The sequence below is a fragment of the Squalius cephalus genome (assembly GCF_949319135.1).
Source record: "Squalius cephalus genome assembly, chromosome: 19".
NCBI lineage: Eukaryota > Metazoa > Chordata > Actinopteri > Cypriniformes > Leuciscidae > Squalius > Squalius cephalus.
In genome coordinates this window covers 2687418-2703398 of record NC_137140.1, presented here as the reverse complement: position 1 = coordinate 2703398, position 15981 = coordinate 2687418, and the positions used below count along the sequence as shown (strand labels likewise).

General features: G+C 36.9%; 1 protein-coding gene across 2 annotated transcripts in view; it reads right to left on the bottom strand.

Annotated features, from left to right (window-relative positions):
- The window catches only part of slc39a11 (solute carrier family 39, member 11), a 165802-nt gene that overhangs the window by 31232 nt on the left and 118589 nt on the right, over positions 1-15981 (bottom strand). For both annotated transcript variants that reach the window (XM_079852020.1, XM_079852021.1), the window contains exon 7: positions 11134-11203. In XM_079852020.1, the coding sequence (XP_079708146.1) occupies positions 11134-11203 (70 nt within the window). The remainder of the gene's footprint in view (positions 1-11133; positions 11204-15981) is intronic.

Here is a 15981-nt window from a genome sequence, read left to right as displayed (position 1 = left end):
ATACGCCTGTTTAAGCGAAGCTAATTTGGGTGTGTTTCTCCATCCCCAATGTCACTTGTCTGTGTTTTACGGCCCTGACGAGAACGTCGGTCTCCTCGGCTGTGAACCGCTCCTGGCAAATCCGCCGTTATAATAGCAATCCGCCATGGAACAAGCGCGCCTGCTCTTAAAGGGAATGTGAGATGACGCTCTGATTGGTTTATTTCACATTACGCCCAAACCACACCTATGAGTAATGAAGCGACTTCAGACCAACACATTTTAGATTTGCGTCGGGCGCAAGATTCATTTATCCCGCCGGTGTAATAGCAACAGCGCCCGAGATCCGCCCACAAAGTTACTTGTGTTTAGCGCTTGATACTTGCGTTTCAGATCGTTAAAATAGGGCACATAGTCTGTAATGCAGAAACTCACAGTTTCTTCCCTCAAACTCATATTTACCAGTAATAACCCCAGCTTTGAGAACGGCAGGTGCGTCTTTGAGGCGGCCAGACAGAAAGTTGGAGTGTGTGCCATATTTTACTGGCATGTATAAACACACACCTGTGGTGTCGAGCCAAGCGTGTCCTGCGAAACTGAACTGAGTTCAGTCCAAACTCTGATTAACAGCATTCGCTCACAGAACAAACATGTTTGGGGGTTTGTGCAGTTCTGAGCAGACCCAGATGGAAACTGCAGCAGTTTTAGCACTGCTCTGAAGGGAAAATATGCAGAATTATGCACATGATGCATTCATATTGGTAATTTTATTCTTTTATAATGCTCAACTTATCAAATGCTGTCAACATGCTATTCCTTGTTGTAAAAACAGACGGAGGAACAACAAACGAATAATATAAGAGGCCAGAGAGGGTTTATTTTTATAGACGCTTCACCAACCGCTGCCAAGCTCAAGAAAACAAGAAAATAAAAGCAATCGAGAGAAATGTCTTTCAAAGTCGTTATCAAGTGAGGGAGATGAGAGACGGCAGAATGAAAACGCGAGAGGAAAAACAGGGCGGGGTGGAGGAAATGGAGGGATGTGGAGAAAGAGGGAGAGAGATGGATGAGAGACAGAGAGAGGGAGAACAGGGGCCCTATGTTTTTCAGATTCAAAGCACAATGTGCTCTTTGAGGACGGCAGAGAATAACATTTAGATAGAGAGCCATCAGTCCAGCCCTCTCTCTCTCTCTCACTCTCTCTCACTCTCCTCCTGCTTTCTTTTCTCACTACATCACATTTTGACTAAATATTTTCACAGCCTGTATATACAGTATATATTTTGAAGGATAAACTGAATTTTTACTGAATAATTTTACATGCCACACTCTAAGAAGAAAAGCTTTTATATAGAACTATGTTAAATGTGCTGTAACTTTTGGATTACATCTTAATCATTTGTATTTATTTACTTGTTTTTAATTCTTAACATCTTACACATTCTGCAAGGTTTGTGTAAACGTATTATCTGTGATAATGTTTGGCACATTTACTGTAAGTAGCCTATCATGAGATTAAAATGGAGAAGAGGGGAAATGCTGATATGTTTTACCGTTTCAATGAATGTGTTAATTTGAAGATAATACTCATAAGACTCATTAGATAAGTCATTAGTGTGAGACACACAAAGAGGATCTTTCTAAGCATGCTTGTTTTCATAATCAAAATGAATCATAAATGTAGGCTTCATTTGTTTCAGGAGGGCATGAGCTACAACTTTGCTTCATCCATAATTACATTAAATCTGATCCAAAGTCCCGTAAGGCAAGTTAGACATTGTCTATCAGCAATAAACATGAAATATAGTTGAATCTTTAGTTCATATCATGCAAAAATGTACATGTCAAACTGCTCCAGTCCAGTTGTTTTTTTTCGCTGAAAGGAAATGTACATGAAGAGGGAATAAAATAGGGCTTACGACTCTTAGAACATGTGTAAATGCAGTAAACCTTTGACAGACTTTAAATTGTATTTAATATTTTGAATAGTTCACAAATAAATAAATACTGTAGATAAATAGATAGATAAACTGATGGATGGACGGACGGACGAACAGAACGATTGATGATGACAGATAGATATAATGAATGATACATGGATGGATAGGATGGATAGAATGAACAATGGATGGATGGATGAATGGATGGATAGAATGAACAATGGATGGATGGATGAATGGATGGATGGATAGAATGAACAATGGATGGATGGATGAATGGATGGATAAATCAATAGATAGAACAGATAAAACGACATAGAACGATGGATAGAATGAATAATGGATGGATGGATTGATAAAATGATACATACAGTAGAACAGATAAAACGACATAAAACAATAGATGGATGATGATGGATAGAATGAACAATGGATGGATGGATGAATGGATGGATAAAACGATAGCTAGAACAGATAAATGACAAAACGATAGATGGATGGATGGATGGATGGATAGAATGAACAATGGATGAATGGATGGATGGATGGATGGATGGATGGATGGATGGATAAAACGATAGATAGAACAGATAAAATGACAAAACGATAGATGGATGGATGGATGGATAGAATGAATGATGGATGGATGAATGGATGGATGGATGGATGGATAAAACGATAGATTGAACAGATAAAACGACAAAACGATAGATGGATGATGGATGGATAGAATGAACAATGGATGGATGGATGAATGGATGGATGGATAAAACGATAGAACAGATAAAACGACAAAACGATATATGGATGGATGGATGGATGAATGGTTGGATGGATGGATGGATGGATAAAACGATAGCTAGAACAGATAAAATGACAAAACGATAGATGGATGGATGGATGGATGGATGGATAAAACGATAGATAGAACAGATAAAATGACAAAACGATAGATGGATGGATGGATGGATAGAATGAACAATGGATGGATGGATGAATGGATGGATGGATAAAACGATAGATTGAAAAGATAAAACGACAAAACGATAGATGGATGGATGGATGGATGGATTGATAAAACGATAGATATGAACAATGGATGGACGGATGGATGGATGGATAAAACGACAGATAGAACAAATAAAACGACAAAACGATAGATAGATAGATAGATAGATAGATAGATAGATAGATAGATAGATAGATAGATAGATTCAGTATAGATAGATGTTAATCCGTCAGATTCAAGATCAACTCAGAAAATAAAAGCGCATTATAAACATCTCAATCATTCCTGAGCAGAGGATTGTGGGAACTGAAGCATGAACCTCTCGTCAGTCTGTCAGATGAGAATCAAATGAACAAACATGATTCATTAAACGAGTGTGCTGTGGTGCATCAATGACACAATACACATCAGAGGAAGCCTGAGGACGAGAAGAGACCAAAACATGAGCACATACAGACCGAAGCTCAGAGAGAGCTAAAGCTGAAGAACACACGCAGATTTAGAAGAAACACGAGATCAAAACTGCAGAGATGCGAGCTCACACTCTGTTTGACTGAGCAAAGACTCAATAAATCAATAAAACCAACAGAGAAATCCTGTACGGTCCACATCTGTGAAAAGCACAAACCTTCTGTCCCAAATTTACATCAAGAAATCAATCTGGAAGCTTTTGGGTCTTTGCTGACAAGCTGTTTATGATCTTCTGCAAAGGTCCATTGTGCGGCAGAATTCCTGTTGGCGTGTGTGTTTGGTTAAGCGTACACTCACAGGACCAGTAAACACAGTACATCAGTTCCCAGAACACATCAACATAGTCCATCAAACACTGAAGACCATGCTGAACAATGACAACAGCCACACATTTGTGACCCTGGACCACAAAACCAGTCACATGGGTCAGCTTTTTTTCTGAACGCTGAATAAAGAAGCTTTCCATTGATGTGTGGTTTGTTAGGATAGGACAATATTTGGTCGAGATGTGAATGTGAATTGAAAATGTGAATTGAACTGAATCGAATGTGAATTGAATGTGAATCTCGCCAAGTAGATCCAACTAGTTTGAAGCAGAAAGTGCAATGGAGTAAATTTAGGTCAATTAAAATATGCTTATTTTTTTTACTAAACGAACACAAAGAAGAGTGACATTTCCATTTATATACACTAATGCAACAATGCACAGCTCTGATAATCTATCGCGTATTAAAAAAAGCAACTACATATATTTTTAATTAGTGAAATATGTCAAACTTAAATGATGATGAAAACAAATAGAATCAGAGTTAGAACTTGAATGAATTGAAATAACATTCAAACTAGTGACGCTATTAAAACATCTCTAAAGACATCTACAGACATTAGTAATCAAATGAGGTTCAATAATGGCTTGATTAGACTGATATTAAACGGCAGATCTGTTATTGCCTGGACAACATTTAACAAAATACGATTATTATTATCCACTTTGACATTCTTTCCCAATTGACTGACCCGCTTATATAATCGCAAATTAAATTAGAGTCATTATGCAGAGTGGGTGGGACATTGTAATCTCAGGTGTAAACCACTCCTCCTTCACGCCCCCTCGCATATTGGCTTTCCAAGCAAAACCTGTTTTACACCATTTAAATCAATGTATTTTTTTTGTGAACGATAAAGCAAGACTATTTTCACATAATTTTGAAGCCAGAACTCGAAGAGACAACATCCATTAGTCAAAAGTCTTGTGGGCACATATTTTGTATGAGTTTTGTGGTCTTATTTCAGCAACTTTCATTTGTATTTTTTTAAATAACCACACATAAACATTATTCTCTTAAAAATACAAACATCTACATACATGTTGCTCGCATATTATGGTAGGCCTGTTTGTGCTATATAGAGTGAATTTACACCTTTGCCATTAACATGTTTATAAGCAACTGAAAAAAGCACAAATGTCAAGGCATGTCAGAACACCTCAAGGGCCCCAAAAACACCTTGGTCCCCAGAGGGTTAATTATATATATTTCCATAAAGTGGCTAAACACTAAGTTCTTAATCGTCAAAAATGATTGGTCAGGAAATAAGAATTAAATTATTTCAATTAAGTTAAATTATTAGCCCATTTTCATTATTTTTTCTCAGTAACTTTCATTATTCATTTATATTAGTCTTTCACCAGAGGGAATTGCTGAAGGAAAGGCGAGCATAAGATCGACCTCCACTAAAATGAGCTCGTTCGCTCTTTAAATATGACATAACTGATGCGTAGAGGACTAATGTTAGTGCGCCTCAGGGTTTTGACAGAAACACCTCCAGCAGAGAGGCAGGAGGGGAGATGTTATTCCAGCTGAGTTCATCACATTTAGCCCTGGAAATAAAATAAACTTGTCGTAAAATGTTTTGACAACTCCAGGGTCACGTCACCTCCGCTATTGCATGCGATGAGGAGCGAGTCAGTACAGTTCAGTGATGTCAGCAGCACATTTATCCCAACACACACCCGAGTCCGAGCAAAAGATCAGGGCTTCAGCGGATCTCAGAAACATGTGCTCTGTACCTACATTTGAGATGCAAAAAAAGAAAAAAAAAGAAAAGAAAAGAAAGTCCCAGTTTCTTTGAAGAGTCTCTGAGCATCTGGTTTTAACAGTCCACTTGAGTATGTGGGTACTGGGGAATGCAAGGACTGCTTTGACTGGGAGAAGAGTGCTGGGAAAGGGAAAGAAACAGAAGAGTGGCTTTTCCCTGGAAAACAAACAGACTTTTGTTTCAGAGGAGAGAGAGAAGACTGTCTGTCTGACTGCCTTCAGTGGCTCGGGATGGAGGACGAGACGCTCTCACAAACTGGGAAAGCAGTGTTTAATGACCCTACAAGTTTGATTCAACTATCCAATTATGAGGACACTTTTATATTTTTACATATTTTAAATATGAGGGAAGAATTAAACTCTAAAGATATAATTTAAAATCAAAAAGCTGACAGGAAAACGCATACATTGACAACAACATAATATTTCATTGGTTCTCTCTTGTTTTTGCATGTGTTCATAAATTTTCATATGACAGTCTGGCCAAAAATTGCAAATAAAACTATTGATTTCAAGCGCAACTACACTCTTAAAAAATGCTGAGGTGTTTCAATCCATGTTTGGGTCAAATATAGATAAACCCAACCGTTGATTTACATTTTTAAATTACATTTTTTAACCCAACGGTTGGGTTTGTCCATATTTGACCCAAACATTTATTGAAACAGCCCAGCATATTTTAGAGTGCTTTAACAAATTTGTAATAATATTTGAATAAAGGGTAAAAATGTCAATTTTGCATCACTTCTGGCCACATCCAGACCCTCCGACAGGTCAAGATGTTCAGACGCCGCTGAATAAACAACCATCTTCTCTGAGGTTGAAGGTGAAATAATGTTAGCAAACGCACTTAGGTTGTGCATGTCTGGAAAAGGCAATTTGTTGCCACAGAAAATCGCAAAAATATAACACAGGATTAAACTTTTCAGCATAAAGGTCAGGCTAATAAAGTTAGCGGTTTCCGGTGTCCTAATAACATACAATTAGCACAAGCCCAAAAGAGATTCTTGAATGACTAACGTCTGATATTTGGAGGAACATGCTAGAATCACCACTGACTGAACAGGTCTATAACGTCCGTTATTAATCGTTTGTTGAGGGTTTTTCATGTGAGGACCAAACACTCGGAAGGTTTCAGTTCTTTACTGAATGGAAAACATGATCCAATGTGGCTTCCCTGTAGATCCCTGTGAATTCCAGCCATCCCACATTAATTACCAGAGACTAATGACAATAATGTAAACTGTTCCACTTCCCAGAAATCCTTTAAAAGAAATCTGTGATTCTCCTGGTTCCTCAAAACAACTTTAAAGTCATGCAAGTGTTGATTACACTGTATGTTTAGCCAGAAAGGACAGACAGAATGAGGGTACAGTACAGTAGAGTACAGTAGATTAGTGCAGAGTATAATATAACTAGAGCAGAGTAACGGTGACTCTGGGAAAAGTCCCTCATAATTTCGAAACTAATGATTTTATTTTATTTTCAGAATAAACTGGTTGTGTGTTGGGGAATTGCACATTTCTTTCTTTCTTTTTCACTTAATAACGAAAGTCTTGTGGGGATATTCTGGTGCAGCTTCACAAAACCAACAAGGTTTGTGTCGTGGAAAAGAATGATGAACACAAAACCAAAACCAGCAGCACTTTCTCCAGCGCAGTCGAGAAATGGAAGAATCAAAATATGAAGCTGGAAGAAATCGTTTCCTTATTTTGCAGCATTTATTCGAAATGATTTATCCGTGCGCTTCATCATTACTGTTTTAAATGTATGTTCCTGTGATCTTGAATCAGAATAACTCTTGCAGCATCTCTTCTCTTCCCCTCTCTGATGAGATTTTGTTCTGTTTTTATTTTTGTTTTGTTCTCTTCTACATTTGTTCTTGTTCCAGAAGTGTTTCATTCGGATATACGTCACAATACCAGTCCGTTTCATGCCGACTTTAAATGTTTCTTTTTCAAATACACTGATTACATTTATGAAATCAACCAGCTAACTGGGATTGTGCAATAAATTGCATCTATTTATGTTGGCCGGGTACCAGCTGATGGAAGTGCGTGGAAGTGAAATGTAGAAATGTTATTGATATAGTTTTATTTTTTTTACTTATTGCTTGTGATCCGTCCTCACTTGGTGCAAATGGAATTTCATTGTATTTTCTTACAATGACAATAAAAGGAAATCTAATCTAATCTAATCTAATCTTAAGCATTATTAACAATAATAATAAAAAAATTCTCATCATATTTTCGTTAACAGTTAACAGTTTTGATTAAAAACATTTAAAATCTCCCCTCCATAGAACTCAATTATAAAGATTATAAAGCAATAAAAAAATATAAAAAAGAAACATTTATTTTTGAGAAAAAAAAACCCATATATCTTTTAAAGTCACCATGGAATCAAAATGGACAATTTCGGTATAATGTTTCAAGTTGGATATTAGTACATATTATAGTACATGCAGCTTTATCTGCATACATGCAGTATTCTCATGTAACAATATCTACTGTATAGTAAACACCAACTGCTTGATTGTTTGTTTTGTTGCCAAATGTAACTATATTCTCACCCATCTCTAATCTGCTAAATGTAACTATAATGCATTGAAATACTGAGATATTATAAATGACATCATGATTTTATGTAACGCTGCTTTGAAATAATGTGCAATGTGACAAGCGCTCCACACATAAACTTAACTTGACTTGCGCTCTACCAAAACCTTGAGATATACACAGGCGGTGCACTCATATTCCTATGAATGGGAGCAATATGGCGGGATAAGATGTGTTGAATGACTTGCCTTAAAGGGACTTTGGCTCCACTCTCCGTTTGCCCTCGTGCGATTGTTTTTAGGCTTGGACAAAGACCTCTTTCTTGTGCCGTATCATACGTTCAAAGCTGCTCTGTGTTTACTCGTTGAACAAACTATGTCTCCATTCATCCATCTGTCTCTCCTTCTCTCTGCGCTTTTAATCATGCGCAAATAGAGGTTTCATCTAGAAAGCGCGGAGTAGGAAACCCTGAGTTGTCAGTATGGATGTAAAGAGATTATATGATTGCAACACTAATCCAAAACAGCTTTTCCTATATGGAAATACATGGTATTAAAGACACACACAAGACAGAAATGCAGAATAAAAGACACACATTCAACATCTGCGAGCTTTGGCTCACATCTGGTCACAAATGTGCGCACACATAGTGGAGTCCAGGTGCTTGAACGCTCACAATGCGGCTCTGATTCTCAGCGATGGCTAATAGACTCCATCTGGGAGTAAGATGTGAACACTTGTTAGCCGGTTTCCTTCTCGCTCGCTCCCTCCCTGTCTGGCAGGATTCTCACGTTTAAACACTCGAGAACATGGATATTAACATGTGTGCATTATCACAACAGCACGTTCTTTGTGTGTGTGTGTGTGTGTGTGTGTGTGTGTGTGTGTGTGTGTGTGTTTGGGAGAGACACAGAGTTCTCACAATACCAGTTTCGACCACTTGGTGACAGCATCACACAATCCTGTCAGCTAAATTCAAGAAACATCCAGTCACGCTAAACCGCAGAATATGACTCTGCATGAGCCCTTTTAAATAAATAATTCACCCCACAATGAATCAACTCATCATCACGTCCTTCTGGCCCCATATTAGTTTCTTTCTCGACAGAGAACAATGAAGAGAAACTGTTCATGTTCCATTATACGCCTGACTGCAAAAAATCTAGAACCCATTTCAACTTTCAATTTTTGCCTTGGCTGAACTTGGATGAAGTCATTTCAACTTAAATTAAATTAAACTGACGTAAAAAATCTAGTTGAATCACGTTTAACTTTTATAAAAAAGGTGGAAACCAACAATTTAATGGTGAATTAAAGTAATGTAAAAAAAAAACATTGCTGAAAGTGATGTCCGGATGGTTTTAATGAACCTATGATTAAACCATTAAAATGTGAGGAAAATATTTTCTATTTTTTAAATATGTTAAATATGAGAGAAGAACAAAACACTAAACTTAGTTAAGGTATTTGTCTGACAAAATTACTTGGCAAAAAAGTAATAGGTTTATATATGTAAAAAAAATGCAAAGAAAACAAAAAAGCTGTCAGGAAAAAGCATACATTATCAGTTAGTTTTCGTTGGTTCTCTCGTTTATTTTCCCCCGCATGTGTTCATCACTAACTTGTATGACAGCCTGGACACAAATTATGTCGCATAATTTGGCATTTTTCATTGCGTTATCACAAATAAAACAAATGACTCCAAACACAATAATATGCTTAATATTTCAATTAAAGTTTGAAGATGGCCAGACATCACTTTTGCTCACGTATGTGTGACCGAGCTTTCAACTCTTCAACATTCTTGGGATTTAATATATTGCATTTTTAGTTGTTATCTCATTTGAGGGCAGTTTTTGAGATATTAGCAATTAAAATCAATGCTTTCAGATATTCATGCAAAGCAACTTGTTTTTTTACTACAAGAGGAAGTGATAAAACATGTGTTCTCAGTCCAGATCCTCAGTTATTATGACTTCAAGCATTAGCAGCCACTATCTTTTACTATTACAATTTGTCTACATTCAGTCCAGTGTACTTCTGGCCTCATCATATATATTCAATAACCCATAAAAAACTAAATCAGATGTTAGACAGAATGTCTGCTCTTTTTTAAACAACAAAAGCATGGCTATTTATACTGCAAAGCTCAAGAAGCACTACAAAAGTAAGTTATGACTTGTGTACTATATTCTCCCGAAACTAGCTTTTTGTGTGGAACAGACTGAGATTTAGGCCGTTATTGACTGAAAATCTTGATGGATGATTCCAGTCCTTGATTCTGATTGGTTGAGCCATGTTCGACGCCTACAAACACATACCTGTGATAAATATTAAATATTTTAATGGACTAATCGTTTTATAAAAGCATAATATAAGCCCCGTGGTTTACAGTGAATTTAGCATCTACATCTGAAATTGGTTGTTTGTCGTGTGTTTTAATGCATTATACTTTCTAAAGATACGTTCAATAAATAGATCAGACCAGTAATATAATGCATTATAACTGTGGTTACAATTATTCATGAGACATATAATGTCTTATAAGGTGCATTAAAAGGCATAATTAATGCATTAAAAATACTTTTATGATGCATTAAATATAAAGGCTAATATATAGTCTTACCAAATTTTCTATTCACTGTAATTCAACTTAAATTATTGTAATTCAAATTATTGTATTTCAACTGTAATGCCTTAAATCTTTACGTATAATCAAATTGGCTGTTCAAGTCATTTCAACTCATTTTCTTGCCAAGTTGAACTTAGAAAAATAAAGTTGAAATTGGTTAAATTATTTTGATGAGTTGAAGCAATGGAAAAACATATTGACTTGTTGTCATGACTTATTGATCATATCATTTTTAAAGAGTTGCTAGTTAATGTTAGCTAATAAATGTTGGAACCTGATTGTTACCAAAATCTTTGAATGGCCAACTTTTATTATGCTTTTCGCAACAGAAGCGGTGACATTCTGCTAAACATCTCTTGTGCTTCACGGAAGAAAATAATGTGCTGGAATGATATGAGGGAGAGTAAAAGTTTGGTGAACTATCCTTTAAACTGTGTTCATGGCTTACCTGGCGCTTTCAAACGTCGCTGATGGAGTTTTTCCGATGGCCCCAAAGCCTACGCCAACAGCCAAACCCTCTGGAAAACAGGACACACACACACACCTGGTCACACTACCGTCTTTCAAACAGCAAGCTAAGGTTGTTAAGAAGAGTGCTGATGATCAGGACAAAATTTAAACAGGAGATGAAAATTACATGCTTTCCATTTATAGTCTTCAAATGTCCTTTGAAGGCGGTGTGTGAGATTCAAACCAACGCAGAGGATGCTTTATATCTGCCAAACCTTCATCCAAAGCCATTTGTTTTTCGCAAACTGCAGCAAGCAGATATAAAACAGAACGGCGTCCACAGTAACTGTCTAGTCTTGGGTCACTGTGGCTTAGAAATGAATCTCCAGCCCGTACTGAAGGTACGCACTATTTTTTTAAAGAGCAAATAGCCATTAAAGGGAAAGTTCAACCAAAATAGTGTTGTATAAGACACAATATGAACCGTATAAGACACAATATGAATTTTTGTTCCATATAATCAAAGTCGGTGGGGTCCAATGTTGTTCAGATCCCAATGTTCTTCAAAATATCTTCCATACAGATTTGCAATGATATGAGAGTGAGTAAATGATGACAGAATGTTCATATTCTTTCCGTTTAAAGGGGTGGTTGATTATGATTTCACATTTCTAACTTTAGTTAGTGTGTAATGTTGCTGTTTGAGCTGTTTGAGATAACAACATCTGCAAAGTTACAACGCTCAAAGTTCAAAGCAAAGGGAGATAATTGCTTGTTGTAGTCCTTAAAAGCGATTTCTTTAAAAGCAAATATCTCCCTTTGCTTTGAACTTTGAGCGTTGTAACTTTGCAGATGTTGTTAACGCTGGTAGAGACTACACGACATTCCTCTCGGGTTAGTGATATCACTAACCCTAGAATTTACATAAACCCCGCCCCTGGAACATGATTTATATATTATCATGACAGAATATGCTAATCAATGACTAGAAGATAACTACACATACATAAATTCATCAACTAACCATTCAGAAATGTTGCTTCTGCATGTTGTCACTTCTTCTTGAGTCTCTCCATCATTGTCTGACTCCAGTTTGAACATAAAAGGCTAAAAGTTTTTGAAATTTTCAGGACACAAGCTGTTGTAGCTCCGCCCCCTGTGCCGGGAGCAGCAGCTCATTTGCATTTAAAGGGACATACACAAAACGGCGCGTTTTTGCTCACCCTCAAAAAGTGACAATTTTAACATGCTATATAAAAATATCTGTGGGGTATTTTGAGCTAAAACTTCACATACACACTCTGGGGACATCAGAGACTTATTTTACATCTTGTGAAAAGGGCATTATACCACCCCTTTAATTATAAATGTGGCCTTAAAGAAAAATATTCTGAAAGTTCCAGTCCCTGATTATGATTGGCTGAGATGCATTAGAAGCCATTGTTAGTTCATGTTAGCTCGGGTCTGTTTTACTGCTCCTTATATTAAATGCGTAATATCATATGCAGTTAATTTTCAATTTCCAAACATGTTTCCTGTAAACTCTCAATTTTCAATTTGATGTTCTCTGCATGGCACTGTTTTTCATCTGTGAAGCCAGTAGCGGATTTGTCTTGATCTCATGGGGTTTGTACTGGTATTGGAGTTTAGATTTCACACATCTTATATAGAGACAAATCCTTTTTCAGTCCAGAAGCACCTCAGCCATCTGATAGGCTGACAACCAATCAAAGCCCCATTCTTGAGTCCAATTCAATTCCACATGCTCTACTAGCGCTTCTGACTCCCTCACACAAACCTCCGGACAGATCAGTGTGTGTGTGTGTCGCGCATTTATGTAAAAATGTTCATTCAAAGCCATCACTCAGATTAATCAAGTCAGTCTTATCTTTAGCCAGGAAAATTCATTCTGGGCTCAGAGGAAATTAAGGATATGTAAATGCATTCGATATCAAATCAACATGGCATTAAATCAGACACAAATCTGACGCAAAACACTTCTGCTGTGGCTAAAGTGATGTTTCAAAGCTGTCTTTCAGAATCTAAAAGCACATTAGCAAAGCATCTAAAAGGCAATATTTAAACGTGGATCATCTTAAAGGCAACAGTTGGTTAAAAAAAACACAACATAAAAACACACAGTCAAAAGTTTGGGGTCAGTTTTTTTTAAAGATATTAATACTTGCATTCAGTACGAACACATTAAATTGATCAAACGTGACAGTAAAGACATTTATAATGTAACAAAATATTTATATTTCAAATAAATACTGTTCTTTGGAATTTTCTATTAATCAAAGAATTATAGAAAATAAAATGGATCATATTTCCACTAAAATCTGAAGCAGCAATACTGTTTTCAACATTGACAATAATCAGAAATGTTTCTTGAGCAGCAAATAAAAAAAAAAATATATATAATATTTCACAATATTCCTGTTTTTATTAAATAAATGCAGACTTGGTGAGCATAATAGACCTCTTTCAAAATGTGTCTGTCATTTTTATTTCATTTAGTTCATTTAGTTATAGCTATTTTAGTCCTTTAACTTAAACTAAGCGAAGGTACGTGGCACTTATTGTATCCGTTGGCGTTCTTATAATTCTTCTTCCGTTTCTTCTTCCGCTCTTGATTCTATGGCCGCCCATAGAAATGCTTGCGGGAAAGTTGTGAAATTTGGCACACGGATAGAGGACAGTATGAACTGTCACCATAGCAGATTTGGTGTCTCTAACTCAATCCCTCTAGCGCCACCAACTGTACATATGATGTAATTTTCCATCATACATTTTTTTTCGCCTTTTTTAATTTTCCGAAAAAACTTTTGTAATCAGGTCATCTTCAGACCATGCCGGCAAAAAAAGTTATGGAATTCAAGTTGATTTGCCGATTCATTCTCAAATAACGCACAAATGAATTCTACCAAGAATATATATTCTTCAAAGCTATATCTCCGCAACGCTTTAGCAAATTCTGACCAAACTTGGTGTGTGTTATGACAACCATGACCTGAGGTTACCTGCACAGTTTCCGCGCAGTGTCACCTAGTGGTCAGGAGATATGAAAAATGGCTATTTTTGCTTATAACTTCTGAACGGCTGGGCCAAAAATCACACATTCGGTGCAGCATGTCGAGTCAAACGATACCCAATTTTACCATATCGGCCAATTTGCGCGTCAAGCATTTTGAATTTTGACGTAAAATGCTACATTTTACAAAATCATTGGCGTTTCGTTACAAAGCTGTGTCTTTGACACCATGCCTTAACAGTACTCAAAAAGTATCGGAGCAGCGCCACCTTGTGGTCAACCGTTATGATGATATTTCCATAAATGCTAATAATTTTTTGATTACATTAGCCTATTGTAGTGAACCTGGACTTCAATAAACTGGACTGGCCGAGGACATAGATACCAATTTTGCCATAGTCTGCTAAACTTCGTGTCCTCCATCTTGATTTTCTTTAAAAACCTTCTTTTTCAAACTCCTCCTAGTCCGCTTGTCCGATTTTCATCAGAATTGGGTCAGATCATCTTCAGACTGTGCCGACAAAAAGTTATTGATTTCGTGTTGATAGAAAAAAACGTTTTCAAATACCGCAGCAAGAAATTTGAGGCATGATGCCGAAGTGAGGCTGTATCTCTGCAATTCTTTGGCATAATGACACCAAACCCTTCACCTTACTCTGACCACAAAACATCAATTTGGTCACAGCGCCACCTATTGGTCGAAAGTGATAAACCATTAAATCAAATTACTAGTGACTGTATTTATTTTCCAGCCATTTTGCCTAAAAATCATCTTAAAATGTCTTTAATTACTCGTTGTTGCAGTTGGTCTGATGCTCCCGGGCATGTTGGCATGACTTATCGTGTTCTTTGCGCTTGGCCCCGATAATTGCTGCTTGCATCTATATTTATATACTTTATTTAATTTTAGTTAATGCTTATTTTATTTCAAGTAACTATTTTTCAGTTTCAGTTTCAGTCAACAGCATTAAGGTTACATTTTTCCCTGGCATATGGGTTAGTTCAACTTAATACACTTTACTATACAAATTATACATAATACTGAAGATTTTCACCAAAATCATAAGAAAACGTTTTTTTTTAAAAGTATGTAGGTCTATTCTTATGATCAACCATCTCGCCTGCTTTAGACTGTCCTCTGCTTTTTTACTCTGCCCACATTAGATTTGATGAGACATTAATGCTGCTGGTAGCCTATTTTTAACTCTGCATTCGGACCAGTATTAATGAACATCGTCATTAGGACCCACTGCAGTGCTGATGTCGAGACGTATCACTGAAAGATTCTTGTTTGAAATACACTGTTACAGACAAGCCTGTTACGAAGTCTTTTATCCGCAGTCTTTCTTCCACACCGCTAGGGGTGCTGTGGTGTCTAAGTGTGCTCCTTAAGTAAAGGTGGGTTTGTAGAGTAGTAGTGGGAAGTTCGGGGCATTTTACTGGGTGTTTCTCAAAACCAAGAATGCAAAGAACGGACTTGTTTTCTTGGGGAGAACGCTCTTGCTAGTTGTTCTTGGAAGAATGAACTCACAAGGTGACGAGCACACAGAACGCTGCTGAGACACATTTTTGAGACGATGTGTTCTTGCTGGTATTGCGCAATAATACCCCCGCACAGACGCCGTCTGCAGTACCCAAACATAACGAGAATTATTGACGATAACAGCCAGGCTTTATCGCCCAAGCCTACCCTCAGCTCAAGGGATTACTCTACAACTGTACACTACAATGTAATGTATATTCATAACAATAAAGCAACGCCTGTCTCCTTTCATTCTGCTTCTGTTGTTTGTTTGTGTACATCACTAGCCAACG